Consider the following 18,310-nt stretch of genomic DNA (forward strand, 5'->3'; position numbering starts at 1 on the left):
ACAAAATGTGCTAGAGAGACATTAGAGATCACTTCTGGAAAATATGGAAAATTATGATTTTCCAATGTGGGATTTAGGGTGTTCCAGAGCTAGCAGTTTAAGTGCATGGGTTTCTCACTACCACAGCCAACTCTGATGATTGCTCAGGCCGTAGGAGTCCCTTGCTGACCACATTCCCCACCTCTTTCTAGAAAGAACACATGTTTCCTACAATGTTGTTCAATGTGTCAACTTGATGTTTGGCATCCATATACTTTAAGAAGGTCCAAATTATTAAAGTTAAGCAAAACCAGTCATGAATTTTATTAAAGGAAATTTGAATTGAGTTCTCTCTGGGGAAACATCACCATAAGACCAGGTAAGCTGGAGAAAGTAGAACTCAAAGGAAGCAAATAATTTGAAACCAATTTAGACATGTGCCAGGAAATGTGTTGGGAGAAAATGTTCTGAGGTAGACTATTGGCCTGCCTGTGTGGATAAATTACTCTGGTATTTGTGATTTAGAATCAGGAAGAAAACATATTTCCTCATTACCTCATTACAGGAATTCATTCTGGGAGGCATGCACAATTTGCCTTTTCCCCAGGGATGGGTGGGGGGACTTGTAACCTTGAAAATATCTTTGTGTGTGAGAAGGAGAGAAAAAATATTATATATTTCTGCATACAGAGAAGCAGTGGGAAGATTTTGTTTCATTTGCTTTTTTTTTTTTAATCTAACCTAAGTTGACTGTGCTAAGATAGGCAGTATTGTTTATACCCCTATAGAAGAGAGAAACTGAGGCTCTTAAATAATACTCAAAGAGACCTAACTACTATGTGGATAAGCTGGAAGTTGATCTGTAGTATAGATGTAACAGCTACATAGACAGACCGGCTCCATAATTTGTGGGGCCGGTGCAAAATAAAAATTTGGAGCCCCTGGTTCAAAAACAATTAAGAATTTTAAGATAGAGAAGCAGAGCATTAAACCAAATGTGGGGCCCTTCTGATCACAGGGCCACATGTGACTGGATAAGGTAGTCACTCATAAATCTGGCCTCAAGTATAGGTATGTAAATTTGAGCTAGCTCCAATGAGAAAATTGGAAAGTCATTAATAAATTGGAAATTATGATTATACCTTAAAAATTATCTTGAAGAATACTCTATGAAACCCACAGTAAATGAAGAGTTACATAATTATATCTGTAACTTCTAAAATTACCTCTGTAACTGAGCTACAGGATATTTCAACACTGTCTCAGATGGGATCCTTCCATGTGGTATTTCCTTATGAACTGATGCATTAATTCTCTGGCACTACTGTACACATCACTATAGAGAACTTTTTGAGATGTGTTTGCAGAGCCCTGTTCCCATCTAGGCAGATATCCTTTGTCATAATCCCCGGGGCCCGCAGCCATTTCAGTAGGAACCTTGGAAGCCTTCTGTACCATGATCTCCTCAGTAGCACACCTTTGCATCCCTACTGCTGCTCACCTCACTTGACACACAGAAGAGCCTTGAGAAATGTTTGTTGAATAAATGAATGAGTACACAGACTCCAGAAAACTCTAGCCAAATTCTACATTTTCCAAAATGTAGCAAGAACCAATCTCCTTGCAATCAATCATCGGGAGATGGTCCAAGGAGCCTTTATATTGCCTCAAATTGAGATGATTAGATCTAAAAAGGGGGCCATGCCTAAAATCAGGTTAACTTGAACCAAAAGTTAAAACTGCCCTTGGCAAATCCTTCAGAAGCATCAGGTTAGAGGTACCAGGTGAGACACACAGAGACCCACTGGTCAGGATGCTGATGCAATGCACATCCTTTATTTTGCCCCACCCTGGGGCACATGTTCACTGCCTGCCAAGCCGTGTAGTAAATTCCAGTAGGCTAAATGCACATATGATGTGACTCTTTCTTAAGAGGTAAGTTAATGCCTTTTCTGGAGGGAGTGTTTATTACTTTATCCCCGCAGTGGTTTTCCTCCCCTCACAGGAAGTTGTAAAATCTGAACCTTGAGTGTTATAAGAGACTCAATCTTGTGTTAAAACTTCACCAAAACTGATTTATCTTACATTTTGCAACATTTCTATATCTCACACATTTTCTCTAACTTTTATAGTCAGTGGGGAAAAAAAGAAAATTTACACAGAGGTTTCATACTTGGATCACTTTTTGATTCTGAGCATATTAAAAGCTGTCCAGAACCCTGTTCCCATCCATCGCTTCTTATTCTTCAGAGCTCTGAAGGAGGCTGGCCTATAGGCTGAGAGCCAGATTGTTGAGATATGTATCCCTGCTTCTCCGCTTACTGAACCTCTCAGGGCTTCAGTATTCCTCGTCTGCAAAATGGTAATAATAAAACATCTTCCCCAAAGAGTCGCTCATGTAGAACATTCAGTACAGTGCCTGTCACTGAGAATTCAATGACGTTAGCCATTAGCTGTTATTGCGTGAGTCTGTGTCCTATGTGTCTTATGAGCAATAGCCCAGCTGTTGAATAGCCTCACTCCTTATCTAAATGTGATTAACAAAAGCAATTTTTAAAAATAAGCTAATCTTAGGAATTGAAAGGTCATCAGTGGTAAAATATGTAGGTGCATGTGTCTATTCAGGATTAATAAGGGTGACAGAGTTAGGAAAGTGAAGATGATATGTCTTTCTCCCTCTAGTTCCTCAAGAGCTCCAGTCATTGACACAACTCATGATTTAAGTGATGGGATGAAATTTGGCTTTGTGGCATAAGAGCTGCTGAGCTTAACAAGGGCAATCTTTCTTTACTATTTATCATGTATATCCAGTCAAAATCCAAGAAATTTGAATAAGACATATACCATGTAGAATATGAAATTTTTCTTGCTTCTACTTTGTAGGAGGAAAGTCCATTTTCTGGTTATTCCAATTCTCACATATACTGTGCTTCTAGGCATTGTCTATTCTATCATTTTCCCACTTGTCCCCTCCCTGCAAGACACTATACTTCTCTGTCTTCCTTCCCTGTCACTAGCTTTTTTTTTTTATTTTATTTTTTGTTTGTTTGCTTCTTAGTCTCATTCTCCTTGAACTACTCCTTAGATCTTGATCTTTTCCAGGGCTCTCTAATGGACCCTTCATGTATTGTACTCTACCTGGGTGATCTCAGTTTGTTCTGATGGCTCCAATCCATCTTTTGGCCAATGAACCCTATATCTGTATTGCCACATGAATCCTTTCTCTACAGTCCAAACCCATGTAATTGCCTTCAGGAAATCTCCCCTTGGATCTCTTACAGACACTTCAAACTCAACATGTCCAAACTGAACTCGTCATCCCCTCAGACGGGCTCCCTTATGGCGTTCCCTATCTCAGGAAATGGCAGCACTCTCCACCCAGTTAATCAAGCCAGGAATCTATGATTCATCCTTAACTCATCTCACTTCCCTCACTGCCTAAATCCAATCAATCACCAAGTTCTCTTAATTCTATTTTCTAAATCAGCATCTTTCCAATTTATTTTACTGTCCGTGAAAGAAACTTCTTTTGCATCATGACCCCAACCAGCATGCATGTGCATGTGCATGCATGCACAAGCACACACACACAAAGTGAAACACAAGTTTCACAAAGGAATTTTTATTATCATTTTATGCAAAATTTTCTGAACTTTTCTATTGTGTTTTCTGCTGATGTTGCTTTTGAAATGCTAGTAACCAATGGGTGACTGGCAAATGTTAACAATCAGCTCTTCTGTAGGTAAGGGCGGGGGAGCCTGATGTATAGCATTTGAGTCTTTAATGTAAATACACCCATCATGGATGAATTTAAGCTACCAAACAAAGAATTTGCAAACATCCCAAAGATCCAACAATCAGTTCTCCTGACCATCTCCAGCATGCCACTGCTTATGACCTACAGTTTGATAGGTGCTGGTCTAAATATTTCTTAAATCTACCCACTAATGTTCATTCTCAATGCTACCATCCTAATCTTTCCTACCACCATTTCTGATATAAATGGTTTCCAGATCAATTGATCTGCTTCACATTTATTTAATACCACTCAAAAGCTTTCTGTTGTCCACAGGAGAATACAGTCTATAATTCTTACCATAACTAAAAAAGCCACCAACAGTTTGGTGTCTGCCTGTCCCCTCATACCCGCTTTCCTTTGATCTCAACAAAAATGTTTTCTTCCTGAACATCTGGGAGCTCTCTATTGTTTTCAGGTCTTTGGACATGTTATTCTATTTGGCTATAAAGTTCTTGCCTCCTATCTTTGTTCACCTAACTCTTACTTATCCTTCCTATCACAGTTTAAGTGCTACTCATTCATTTCATTCATTCATTCATTCTCCCACTATGTGGCCTACAAAGTGCTAGTGATACAATGAGAAGTAAAAATAGGGTCACCTGGGTGGCTCAGTTGGTTAAGCATCCGACTTTTGATTTCAGCTTAGGTCACAATCTCAGAGTTGTGAGTTGAGTCCTGAGTCAGGCCCTGCACTGAGCATGGAGCCTGCTTAAGATTCGCTCTCTCCCTCTGTTCCTCTCTGCCCTCGAAAGAAAGAAAGAAAGAAAGAAAGAAAGAAAGAAAGAAAGAAAGAAAGAAAGAAAGAAAAAGAAAAAAAGTAAAAACAGTCCCTCATAGAATTTAGACACTCTAGATGGGGAAAAATATATTCAAATAAAGATATCACTCACATTTAAGTGTTAATAAAAGAAGAGCTTAAAACGTAGATTCATAGCTCTACAAGAGCTTATAAAATCTGACCTAACCTAATAGATCAAGGAAAATTTTCCAAAGTGATGACTGGTAAGTTATAATAGTTGAGCTAAGATATAAAGGAGAAATATAACCTAATGAGTCTAAGGGATGGAGAACTAACAACATAGAAAGAAAGAGGGACATGTAAAAATCCACGTGGCAGGAAGGAATATGGTAAAATCAGGGGACCAAATGAAAGCCAGTATAACAAGAGCCAAGTATGAGAGGGAGTATGAGACAGGTAGAAGCCACTCTATGATGAGCACTCCATACTTTGTTAAAAATATAGGTCTTTGGGGTACCTGGGTGGCTCAGTTGGTTAAGCATCTGGACTCTTGATCTCAGCTCAGGTCTTGATTTCAGGGTCATGATTTCAGAGTCACTTAAGAAAAATTAGGTCTTTAACAAAAAGGGAATGAGAGGCCATTGACATGTTTGAAGCAGGGATATAATGTGTTCAGATTTCTGGTTCAAAAAGATTACTCTGGCAGTTGTCAGGGTGAATCAGAAGGCAACAATAATAGATGTGGAGACAATTAGACACTATTACAGTACTCTGAACAAAGATGATCATAACAGAAATTAAGATGCTGGTAATGGAGATGGGAAAAAAATCAACATACTGGAGAGATGTGTGAGATAACTTTGACAGGACAAGATAATGGATTGAATGTGATGTAACAGAGAAGTAGCAAAGATGCCTCCCAGATTTGAGCTGCAAAACTGAGTAACTAGTAATACCATTCAGAGAGATAAGGAATACCAGAGGAGGACCAGGTTTGAGGGAGAAGAGCATGACTTGGGCTGTAGATATATAGATTCTGAAGCATGTTCAATGTGTTTTGAAGGCTGTTTGATAAACTTCTCTGAGACAGAGGAGAGGTCTGGATTAGGACATAGATTATAGACATGAAGCAGTGGACATAAATGAACTCATTACCTGAGAATGCACAATATGAGAAGGAGCCTTAAAAACCAAAACCTAAGTAAATTCAATATTTAATGGTTGGATAGTAGAGAGTGGAACTTACAAAGAGAACCAAGAGGAGTGGTCAAAGAGCTAGGAGGAAACCAGGAGAAATTGACGTCAAAGAGCTGCTTTGTTTTGGTGGAGTATCAAGACAAAAAGCCAGACTGTGGTGGGAGGAATGAGTGCAAAGTGCATATACAGAGTCAAGGAGTATAAACTCCCTGGAGAAGTTTGCCTTTAAAGAGAAGGAGAGACATAGAACAGTATTTTTTAAGTTAATGGAAACTTTTTGGTTGTGCTTTAATAAAAGCTAACTGTCACACAGCACTTAGGAGGCATTCATAAATGTCATTTTTTAAATTGCACATTCAAGTGCATTAAAATGGAGGTATATTTAATAAAATAGACAATCCCAGAAGTCTCATGACACTAGAATATCTGCAGATTTGTGCATGCATGTGTGCACACAGATATAATTATCAGTTTTTTAGACTAAAATTAAAATTGGTGTCATTACCTTAAGAATAAGCCATTTGGGCACTAAGACACGAAGGCTTTAGAACAAGATAGAAATGGAAGTCACCCAAGAACTGGAAACTCTCCACAGATAGATGAGCAAGGCCATGAGTCATTTTTGTGCAGGAAATTGAGCCCTGATTGTATCAAGGAAACAAATGGCGAAAGCACAACTTGTTAGGACAAGTGGGTGCATCATTCACACCAATCCAGTGAAACCCACATAACAGAACTTCTATATCTGAGATGTAGTCAAGAAAACTTTTTTTAAAAGAAAAGCTTCACTCCATTTTTGGAGACTATATTTAATTCCTCATTTAGGGAAGCAAGTCCATGCAGCAGAAAAGAAATCAGTTGTGCATTACTTTCCCAGCTTTGCTATTTTTTAAGGCAACTTCTTTAGTCCAGTCTCAGCTTCTTTATCTGTGAAATGGGGATAACCATACCTCCTAGGGTGGTTCAATCAGGTGAAGGAGATTACAGATGTTATTAAAGCACCATACTCAGAATAGCTATCTACTTCCCTGCCCTGAGAATTGTACATTTCCACCATTTTATTGGAACACAATCACACTCTTGTCTATATATTGTCTATAGCTATGTTTGCACTAAATGGCAAATTTGAGAGTTGTGACAGAGACCATATGGCCTACAAAACTGAGAATATTTACTATCTAGTTCTCTACAGAAAAGGTTTGTCAACAAAAAGGGCATAAAGATTAGGGAGGAGAATGAGATTGAGACTCTTTAAAAATTATTTTTAAGTTATTGGCAAAGTGCCTGTTGTATATAGTAAAGGCTTAATAAACAGATATTGGGAGTTTTTTTGATATTTCTTTATTCAGCTACTAGTTCAACAAATAATTATTGAGTGCATCTTGTGTGCCAGACACTGCTCTGAGGGCCGCAGTATCTAGCTATGAACCTAACAGACAAAAAATATGCCTGGGCTCTTTGGACAGACAATAAACAGATTAATAAAAATAAAAGCAGTATAGTAACTGGCTGGAGAGAAAAATTAAGGGCTGGAGAATAGAAAGTTTCAGGATAAAGATTGCAACTTTTAGATGGAGTGGCCTGGGAAGACCTAATTGAGATGGTGTCCTTTGAGCAAAATCCGAAGGACACAGGGAGTGCTGGGAATACTGTAGGGGAGAGGGTAAGGAATAATGTTCCAGGCACAGGAACAAATAAAGAGTATTTGGTGTCCTTAAAGAAAGCTAAGGAGTCGGTGTGGCTAAAGTGAATGAGTAAGAGGGAGAAAAGGAGAAGAAAAGTCAGAAAAGTGCCGGGCAAACCTAGGTAGAGAAGAACCACCCAGAGTCTTTGGCTTTTACTCTAATAGAGAAGGGAAGCAAGAGTTTTGAGCAAAGTAGTGGCATGATCTGATTTGCATTTAATCCAGATCAGTCTGGCTGCTCCAGTGAGAATAGCCTGTCAACTAGACTGCAGCAATTGTAAAAGCAAAAACATAGGAAGCTACTGCAGGCATTCCAGTGAGAGGTGATGATGGCTTGAACCCAAATAGTAGCGGTGGTAGTGGTGACAAGTAGATGTCTTGGGGATATTTGGAAAATAAAGACAATGGGATCTAAGGATGGATTGGAAAGTCAAAGATGATTCCACATTTTCTGCCCCAAGCTACTGCTGCAGTAATGTAGTGATCATTGATGTGAGAAGGGAAAGATGTAGGAGATGCATGTTCATTGTTAAATGGGAGGGAGGGGAGAGGCATGCAGGAATTAGGATGTAGGAATCATGATGACATCATGGAAGTGTTCAGTTGGAGATGCAATCTCTCATGGGAGATGTGCAGTGGGCACCAGGGTATAAAACTCTGGAGATCAGGGATAGGTCAGAACTGGAGATATAAATTTAGGAGTCATCCATAGATAGATGAGATGTGGTTATATCTATTCAGTAGTATGAGATGGTTGCATACAGACCAAAGTGCATCACAAACATCAGAGGAGCAGAGGCCTGCTTTACAGACCTTACCAAAAGCTGCTAGTGACAGTTTCATTTTACCAAAAACAAGTAGAAAGTCAGGAACAGGTAGAAAAAATATAACTAGCATTCATAATTTGAATGACTCCTAATTTGTCTAATTGAGGAAACAGTTTTATAGTGAGATTATAATTTTATAAGTTGATTTGCAAAATCAATTATAGCTTTATAGTACTACATTTTGGGGATGTTGCCTATTATCTCAATGGAAATTAATAAGCCACTTGATGAGCACTCAATACTCCTTACACTAGTGAAGAAAAGATTAGGAAGATAAAACTGCCTCTAATTTATGGACAAACAGAATATGATGCATCAGAATCCCACCGGGTCATTCTAACAATTTAATTTCTGCTGATTCTTATGAATCCTTCAGCCTTTTTAAGAAGGAAAAATCTTGGCTAGCTTTGTTTTCTCTTTTGGTAAAAAGCTTTTAGTTTGGACAGTTATTCAAGCTGACCCAGATTGACTTAATGACCATCTCTTCCCACTAAGACAGTGATTCTTCACCTTTCCTTCATTACCGAGCCCCCGACCAAGGAACATTTTTAGGTATCGTTGTCCTAATCTCCATCCCATAAAAATGTTTTATTGTGGTAAGATATACACAACATATTTATCATTTTAATCATATATAATTGTATGACTCAGTGTCATGAAATACATTCACAATGTTATGTAACTATCACTACTATCCTTATCCAAAACATTTTCCTTATCCCCAATACAAACTCTGTACTCATTATACCTTGACTCCCTATTCCCCATTCCCCTCAGATCCTGGTAACCTCTATTAGGCTTTCCATCTGTATGAATTTTCCTATTCTAGTATCTCATATAGGTGGAATCATACAATATTTGTTTTTCTGTGTCTGGCTTATTTCACTTAGTATAATGTTTTCAAGGTCCACCCATGTTGTAGTATGTATCAAAATTTCATTCCTCTGGATACCTGGGTTGCTCAGTGGTTAAGCATCTGCCTTCAGCTCAGGGCATGATCCTGGGGTCCTGGGATAAAGTCCCACGTGGGGCTCCCTGCATAGAGCCTGCTTCTCACTCTATGTCTCTGCCCCTCTCTCTGTGTCTCTCTCATGAATAAATAGATAAAATATTTTTAAAAAATTTCATTCCTCTTCATGGCTGAATAATATTCCATTGTATGGATATACCAATTTTGTGTATCCATCTATCCTAGATGGACCCTTGGGTTGTTTCCACCTTTTGGCTATTGTGAATAATGCTGCTATGAACATTGGTATACAAATAACCTGTTTGTGTTCCTGCCTTCAATTCTTTTGGATGTATACCTAGATATGAAATTGCTGGGCCTATGAAATTTTAATACCACAGAGAAACTGTGTATCTGTTTATGTTCTATGTATATATATGCATATGTGCTTTACACATAAAAAGAATAAGATTTCTTCATTGCCCTCCCAGAACCAATGTTCACCTCCTTGAGCAGGAATGGTATCACCCTCACTGAGACTGCAAGCTCCAAGGTAAAGATACCCAGGTTTTCTGACATGATGAGGTAAATATATAGGTAATAGATATGTAGACAAACTACTTAACAAAAAGTCAAGATGTGGATTACAAGGAAAATGACCCCTAAACACATAAGTATAAAAAGTAATCTTTGTTCCCTATGCAATAATGTTATTTGTATTTTAATTAGTCTTCAACTTTGACAAGAGTTGATAAAATAATGAGCCTAAGAACATTTTGGAAAATTGCTCTTACAAGTTGTGTCAGGTCCAAACCAAGGGAGCAAATCTTCTAAGTAAACTTCTGAAAACAGTAGAAATTAATGATGTTGTACTCCCACTGAGCCTAAAATATCTCCTGAACACGAAAAGGATAATTACAAGCAAGTACTATGTGAAATAGAAAAAAGAAAAGAAATGAAATGAATACAGGATCCAAGGATCCAGGAAAGTCAGGTATTGGTGAGATTACAGGATGGCTCTGTCAGCAGGTATACACTGTGATCTATACTGAGTACACTTCTCAGTATCTGGTTGGAAGGCAGTATGGCAAGATGTCTGTAACAGACTCACCTAGATTTAATTGCAGTGTGGTTGTCTGATACTATATTGTTTCAGTATGTAAGGAAGAAATTAAGATTGTTAAGATTGTATAACGGTATTGAGAAAAACAACAGTTTCACATACCTGACCAGAACCCATCAAGTGTCAGGAAAAACAAGAAGTCAAAGAATTGCCATATTGGAGGAGACTAAGGAGATGTGACCACCAGATACCATGTGGGATCTTGAACCAGAAAAAAAGTTACTAAAGGGGAAATGGGATTTCTCAATAAAGTCTGCAGTCCAGTTAGTCATGTTGTACCAATATTAATGGCTTCACCTTAGTAATTGTGCTGTGATTATACAAGATGTTAACGTTCAGGGATGCTGAGGTGAAGAACTTACCTTAACTCTGTACCACATTTGCAACTCTTCTGTGGGTCTAAAGTTATTTTGGAATAAAAAATAAAAGAAAACAGGGACGCCTGGTAGCTTGGATAGTTAAGTGTTCGACTCAATTTCAGTTCAGGTCATGATCTCAGGGTCACAAAATCAAGCCCGGCCTGGGGGCTTCTCAGTCAGCAGTGAGTCTGCTTGAGAGTCTCCCTCTCTCTGTGCTCCTCCTCACTTCGTGCACACTCCTTTCTCTCTCTCTCTTTCTCTCTGTCTCAAATAAATAAATAAATCTTAAAGAAAGTAAAAGAAAACAAACAACAACAAAGTTTCTGGTAGCTTCTGTCAGAAGCAAACTTGTGACTGACATTGCTGAAAAATGGTTGGAGTGGTGGGGTGGGAGGTCTATATTTGCAATAGCAGGAGCTTTGAAATCTGACATGAGAGGAACTCCTGTCTTTGTCTCTTTTCCAATTCTATTGCAGGGTGTGTTGGATACATCATGTAACTGGGATGTGGGTGTACCCTTTCTTGGAACACATTGGCCCAGGAGCCAGAATCGTCTTCTTTGGGTCTACAACCATCTTAATGAACTTTTTGTACCTGCTGGGAGAAGTTCTGAACAGCTATATCTGGGATACACAGAGAAGTAAGTATTGTTTAGGGGAGCATAAAACAGGAGAATTGCTGTCTAAAAGAGTGTGTGCAGACACTGAAGGAAAATTCCATCATAGCACAGGATCACTTGTGAAGAGTTTCATTTTTATAACTACACAATGTTAATTTAAGAGCTGCTGGCAGTTACCTGAAAGGTTTATTACACACTTTGTCTTATTAGCTAGTAAAATATCCAAATCTAAGGAAAAAGAATTATGTCTATAAAATTTTATAGGGAGAAATGTAGTGCTAATAACAGCAACAACAAAATTTAGAAAGTTCACTCCAATCGGCAAAATGCTGCCTTAGCTAGAGGGAACCCCCCCCAATAAATAAATTATTAAATGTTACCAAACAGTCCCATTAAAAGCCACCCAGACCTCCCCGCTTCTTAAATCATCCTTGTATGGGCCCAGTAGCTTCAGAGAGGTCTCCCCAGTTTTCTGCCAGAACTCCAAGCAGCACAGAATGCCTGTGGCCACTGTGATTTACCAGTGACTTGTCATATTCAAGGACTGAGATGGCAAAGAGGTCCAGGCAATCAAGGGTACTACTTCATTGCTGCAAAACTCTCTTAACCTATGATTTGATTTCTCTTTTGTTTCTATTTATGGCAGAGCCTCCATCTTGGCAAGTCACATAATCTTACCAAAGCTATGCAAACCCTGTCCAAAGTGTATGTAAGATAACATAAAATGGGAAGCTGGAAGAAGCAACAGCACAGGATGTAGTCATTTGAGTCCTGCATGAAAAGATATCCAAAGACAAGATGGTCCGGGAATTTTAGAGAGCTCTGGGCATCGCCAATGTACCATGTACTCACAACATTCTAGACATCACCAGTAAATTATCTCTGTTCCACAAACATGGAACACCCTACTTTGTGCCAGACACTGTGCCAGGAACTTGATCTAATTAGACAAATAAAATGCAGTCAATTGCACAGTTACTGGATTGGACTTTTTTGTGTGCAGATCTTCTAAGATTGTATGTGTCAAGGTGTTGGCCCATGGTATATGCCCAGAGGAATTTGAGGGTTTCTTTTCTCAGCAGCTGGCTTGATTTTATAAGCTATCTATTAGAAAAAGTGTCAAAAATTTTTATTCAGTTCAGGCTACAACTTGGGAAACCAGAAATTAACCCTTTAATAATTCCTTCTCTGTTCAGTGGGAATAATAATCTTTATTAGTTAATTTACTAAAGTATTTAGCTAACTTATAAAAATATTTAAAGAACAAAGTAAATTTTTCTCAGCTTCTTGGGAGAAAGGCCATATTTAAATTTAGGCTCATACATTTAATATATGTTATTCAGGAAGTATTTATGACTCTTCCCTCTTGATTAGCTTGATTCCAATGGTCATTTGGCCATTGTTCTACTATTTCTAAGAGAAGATGACCTGAAAACTAAGAGAGAGGAAAATCCAGTGTATAGTCATAGAATACTGCTCTTCAACAGCTTTGAGTGAGAAGTTAAAATAAATAGGGAAACTCAGGGTTTTCTAAATGATCTGTTCAATTTAATTTGTGCCATTCTCCTATGTAAGGTTGACTAATATTTCATAACTCATCTTAGATATGGAGATTAATTTTATTGATGTGGAACCATCTAGTTAATTCCACAGAGGCAGATGTTTCATGTCAAGTGGGCATTTTTTTTTCATTTATGAAAAGGATTGCAAACTGATGGCCTCCTCCAAATTTTGTCTGCCAAATGTTTTATTAGACTTATATAGTGGGATTGTTGTTTTTGAAACAACATTTAAAAATTGGGAGATTACACCTATAGGCCAGATTTCTCAGCTTATCAAATACTTTAGCATCTGGCAACAGCAAGCCCACTGTTCTTTTCTGGCAAAAATGGATTAGCAATGAGGATCAGTTGCCCCCTTGAGATGGCTTCCTAAGTGTTCCTAGTTCTCACCTGGCCAGTTTGCTCCATCACATTAGCTGCCTGCTTCTGTAGGTAGTTAAATTTGAAACTGCTGATTAAAAGCAGTGTGTGCTGTGTGTGTGTTGCAATGTGTTGCAGTGAATTGAATACAGTCAAGTACAGTATTACTATTCTGGGTGCATTCACTGCACCCCAAACAAAATCCCCCATGAAACAGGGATACCACACTGAGCACCCTTCCTTGTATCCATAATGATTTTTAGTGGCTTCACTTCCTTCACTTGGTTAGGTTATAATGACTTCAACTTTGAGATAAAATCATATTATTACAGAATCTTAAAATTGAAAAGGATATTAGAAACCACCTAAGCTGACCTTTCCTTTTTACTATGCAGCGGCTGAGCCCAGAAACCCTATGTGACGCACCAAAATCGGTAGTTGCAGAGCCAACACCTCTGGGTAATGTTCAATCCAATGTTACTTCTAGTAAGCCATCAGGTTGTCACCATTGAAAACCAAGGCACATGAGAGATTAGAAACTTCACTAAGATCCATGAACCTGGTTTATAAAATAAGAAAACAGACCAATCTGATACGAACTATGAACACAAAGCCCTTAAAATAGGTTAAATGAATAGTTAGGCATTTGCTCTTTTTAAAGGAAATTAACTCAAGGTGGCTTTGTGACTGTTGTATTGGTTTGTTAGGGCTGCTACAGCCAAGGACCATAGTCGGGGAGGCTTAAACAATAGAAATGTAATGTCTCATGGTTCTGGAACCAATCCTTCTGAGTACTGGGAGGGACAGATCTGTTCCAGGCCTCTCTCCTTGACTTGTAGATGACCATCTTCATAGTCACATGACTTTTGTCCCTATGTGTAAGGCTGTCTCCAAATATCCCCTTTTCATAAAGACAACAGTCATATTTGATTATGGTCCACCCTGATAACTTCATTTTAACTTGGTAAAGACCCTCTCCTCAAATATAGTTACATTCTGAAGTACTGGTGATTAGATATGGAGAGACACAGTTCCACCCATAACACTCTGCTTTCTGCTCCCAAAATTCATGTCCTTCTTTCATGCAGAATACATTCCCAACAGCCCCAAAAGTCTTTCCAGCATCAATTCTTAGGTCAAAAAACTCATCTTAAATATCATCTAAATCTGGTATGGCTAATACTTGGGGTATGATTCATCTTGAAGCACCATTGCTTTCCTGTTGTGATCCTGTAAAGCCAGACAGAAAGTTTTCTGCTTCTAAAACACAAGGGTAGGACAGACATAGAATACACATACCCTTTCCAAAAAGGAAAAATTGCAGGGTTTGAAAAGGGGCCCACAATTCTCAACCAAGTTTGAAATGTAGCAGGGCAAATTCTATTAGATGTAAAGGCTTGAGAATGATCCTCTTTGACTGAATGCTCCAACCTCTGTATCACCAGAAGGGGGGTGTGGCCCTGCCCCTGGGTGGCAGCCTTAGCCTCTGGAAGTGGGTAGCCCCTGAACCACCTTAGGAGTTCTTCTTTCATTTCATGCTGTCTCTGTCCCTTTTAGTCCAGTGTTTCTGCTGGTACAAAATTCTCAAAAAACCTTAATGGCTTCCCATGCAATTCATAGCAACCCAAATCGTCAGACAAGAAGGTCTCCCACAGATCTTTCCTGACTTCTGCTGAAATGGTTAATTTGGATCCCTGAATGACATGCCTAATCTCTTTAGCAAATGGTTGTCCAGCCACACCCTTGGCCTTCTCCTACATTCTGAAGTTCTGAAGTTAGGACTTCATATGAACATATGAATTCGAGGGGGATGTGTGTCACATAATTCAACCTATAACGTCTAAAGTATTTCTGTACTTATGCTAAGAATTTATTCCAACTCCAGTGTGTCTAACTGGGGTGACCAATCTTATTAAAGTAAAACTTTATACAATCATAAATGAAAGTGTCCAAAACTGAAAGGTTGGGTTGAGGACAGAGAAATCAAGCAAAAGAGAAAGAAGTTTGGATCCAGGCCTGTATGACAGAACCTTCTCCCCCAGCTGCCCATGAAGTCATGTTCCACACAGGCACCCAGGCCTACAGTGTTCCAGTGCTGCCCTCTGGTTGAGCCCTACTCCTAGCCTGGGGGAATCACATGTGACTAACTACCTTAGGGTCAACCAACTCTTCCTCTATGTTCCCAAAAGCACATCCTGCCTCAGCTTTGTGACAGGTTTCTTTTTGCTATTTGTGTGGAAATTATACCTCTGGTTCTTCCAAATATTATTTACAGCTGTCTAATTTTTTCCCTCTACCTCAAAGCTGCCAAACTAAAGTAGGTGGGGAGCCATTTTTCCTGTCTGGGTCAATGAACACCCCCTGTTCTCCACCCCCGCTTTTGAAGATTCCACTATTGCTGCCAAGTCAACCCATCTGCAGGAGAACACTTAGGAAGAAACAGACTTTAAAGAAAAGCAAACAGTTATTAGTTCCTGAGAGCTTCTTCGCAAGAGAGGGAGCATGGGACAAAGTTGGGACCCAAGTCATGTGTGCTATTTGAACAGAATCCCTGCTGTGTTTTTCTGCCTTTGCCTTGGTTACCAACAACTAAGGCATCTCCTGGCCTTCTCGCCCTAAACCCAATTCCTCCTCCCCTCACATGTCCTTACTTCTCAATCTGAAGTTTTCCTTAATATGATTTCTGAGAAGTACTTTGGAAAAAGAGTTACAGATCTGCCAGTTCCTTAGTCATGAAAACCAAACCTGAAAGACTGTCTAAGGACACCTGTTCAGAGCGTGTTACCCGCTTTCCAACACCACCACCCTGACCCCACAAAACAAATGCTGGGAGCTGGAGGAAAGGAGAGTCCTTGCCAATGTAAGCCTATAACAATGACCTCTGGAATTAGGCTTTAATTTTTTTTATATGGTGAAGTTCCATATTTTATTCTGTTTTCCCACTAGCATAGCCTTTTGAGGCTTTCCCTATATTTGTTGTTTATTAATTGATTTGGTAAATTCTAATTGAGCTCGAACTCTGAGTCAACACTGTGTTAGGTGCTAGGGATATTATCAGAAACAAAACAGTTAAGGGCTCTGCCTTCAGAGAGCTTATAACTTATAAGAGAATACCAACAAAACCTGCAAAGCAGTATTTGGGGGTTCTTTTATTCCAGCAAGAGTCTCTGAGAATTTTGTTTCAGAAGAAGAATATTTAGCAAGAAGAAAAAGAAAGGAGAACTGGGGAGCATTTACCAGATTTAACTAATTCATGAGAATGACTTCAACGTTTTCATCTCCAGGAAAATGCAACATCATTAATTAACTATTCACTACAGACAACAGACAGAGCTCTTACTGGTCCAGGACATATGAGTCTCTCAGGAGGTAAAACAGTTCTACCAGAACTGAGTTGAATAGAAAGAGAACTTGAGTTTAAGTACACAAAATTATGGAAATAATCGTTCTTGTGCCTAATAAGCCCTCTATGAGTTTTTTTTTTTTTTTAATTCTTGACTTTTGAAAATCCAGAATCCTTGCCTTGAGAAGAAACACAACTAAAATAAAAATAAATGAGGTCTGTTTGAGACTCATCAGCTGCACACCTCCTGTTATTGGAAACTGGTTACAAAGCAGTCTGGTTGGGGTTTCTGTGCAAACTCAATGAGTCTAGAACCAACTTGCACTCATCACTCCCAGAAGCCATAAGACCTGGATATGTCCTGATTGAGCCGGGGGGGGAGGGGGGAAGAGACAGAGGCCACTGAGGAAGTTTCCAGAGAAAGTTGTGAATGATTTTCCTTCTAAGCTAAGAGAAAAGGAGTGAATGGGGAAGAGATATGGGGAAAGGAGAGGGTTTTTTGAACAGCCTTGGCAAACCTGCTCACAGTTTGATCTGATGTTAAAATGAAGTACTCTGCCTGAATTTCTAGGTATGGAAGAAGAAAAAGAGAAGCCTAAATTGGAATGAGATCTAAGTCTAAATGAAAGAGCTGGATTGAGCCACCATTGAAGACTGGTTACCCCCTGGGCATTGGCAGTGCAGGAGAGGAAGCATCCAAGAGAGCAATGGAATTCACCTCTGCCTCCCTGCCCCAGAGGGGATTGGGGCACCTTGATAGAGAAATATGTATAAGAATAGAATACAGTTATATCCCAAATAACCTTCTTTATGTTTTAAAGGATTCTTTCCAAATTCATTATTTATAAATAACATCCTTTTTCCCCCTCTTCTAGTTTTTAAAACTAAAATTGGTCATTGAATTTTTAATTTTTGCAATTAAATGGAATTTTGCAATTCCATTTAATTGAGGAAGAATAAAACTGTATTGTGTTTCTTGTTGAGAAATATGTGAAAATCAAATGGGCAGGGGTAGAGCAATGCATTTGAGTACTGAGTCCTGCTGGAGGCTGGGATAACGAACCTGAGCCGCAGGGCAAGTCTGAAGGAAATGTGATGGATGTTCCCTATTGCAATAATGTCACAATTGCCTCAAACAGGCAATGTTAGTAATAATTACATCAATTTAGTCAGAATCCTGAGTGTATTTAGATCTCATGACTTAATCTTGTGGAACTTTTCCTATATGCAAACTGAAACTTTAATAAAGACCAAGCAATCCCAATGTGATTATCTGCATGGTGTATCTAACATTGGTGTCTCCTTTTTTATTTTGTTTCTATTACCTGTTGAAAATGGGCTTACTAAACTTAGTTCTTAATTATTTTCTGATTTTAAAAATGTATCTCTTTTTGATAAATTATAGATTAATTTTTTAAAAAGCTAATTTTTGACGTCTTTGACCATAATTATTTTAAAATAATACTAATGCAGAACATGTAGTAGAAAATACATTAAAATAAATCTTAGAAAAAGGAAAAAGCTAACCAAAATAAAAGCAGAAATTAAAACAGCAGGAAAATAACAGTGGAATTGATGTACAAGTGAATTGATTAATAAACACAGTATCTCATCTATACAAATAACATTAAAATATGCAAACAAGAGAAAGAGAAACAAATACTTGGCAATATAAGCATAGATGTGAAACAAATTATTTAATTATAAAAATAAACATTATAGCTCTATGGCAACAAATTCTTAGAAACCAATGAAATGTGCAATTTTCAA

The 18,310-nt window shown here is 38.5% G+C and overlaps 1 protein-coding gene across 11 annotated transcripts in view; it reads left to right on the forward strand.

Annotated features, from left to right (window-relative positions):
* Positions 1-17,809, forward strand: part of AIG1 (androgen induced 1) — a 240,202-nt gene extending 222,393 nt beyond the window's left edge. For 4 of the 11 annotated variants that reach the window (XM_025422441.3, XM_025422446.3, XM_025422445.3 and 1 more), the window contains 2 exons: positions 11,133-11,296; positions 17,112-17,809. In XM_025422441.3, the coding sequence (XP_025278226.1) occupies positions 11,133-11,296; positions 17,112-17,149 (202 nt within the window). In that variant the 3' untranslated portion in view covers positions 17,150-17,809. Of the gene's footprint in view, positions 1-11,132; positions 11,300-11,921; positions 12,254-13,592; positions 13,660-17,111 lie in introns of those variants that run through there. The other 7 variants (XM_025422442.3, XM_025422444.3, XM_035700871.2 and 4 more) reach the window with 3 other exon arrangements.
* Positions 17,810-18,310: the final 501 nt, after the last annotated feature.

The sequence above is a fragment of the Canis lupus genome, chromosome 1 (genome assembly GCF_003254725.2).
Source record: "Canis lupus dingo isolate Sandy chromosome 1, ASM325472v2, whole genome shotgun sequence".
In the NCBI taxonomy this organism is placed as follows: Eukaryota; Metazoa; Chordata; class Mammalia; order Carnivora; family Canidae; genus Canis; species Canis lupus.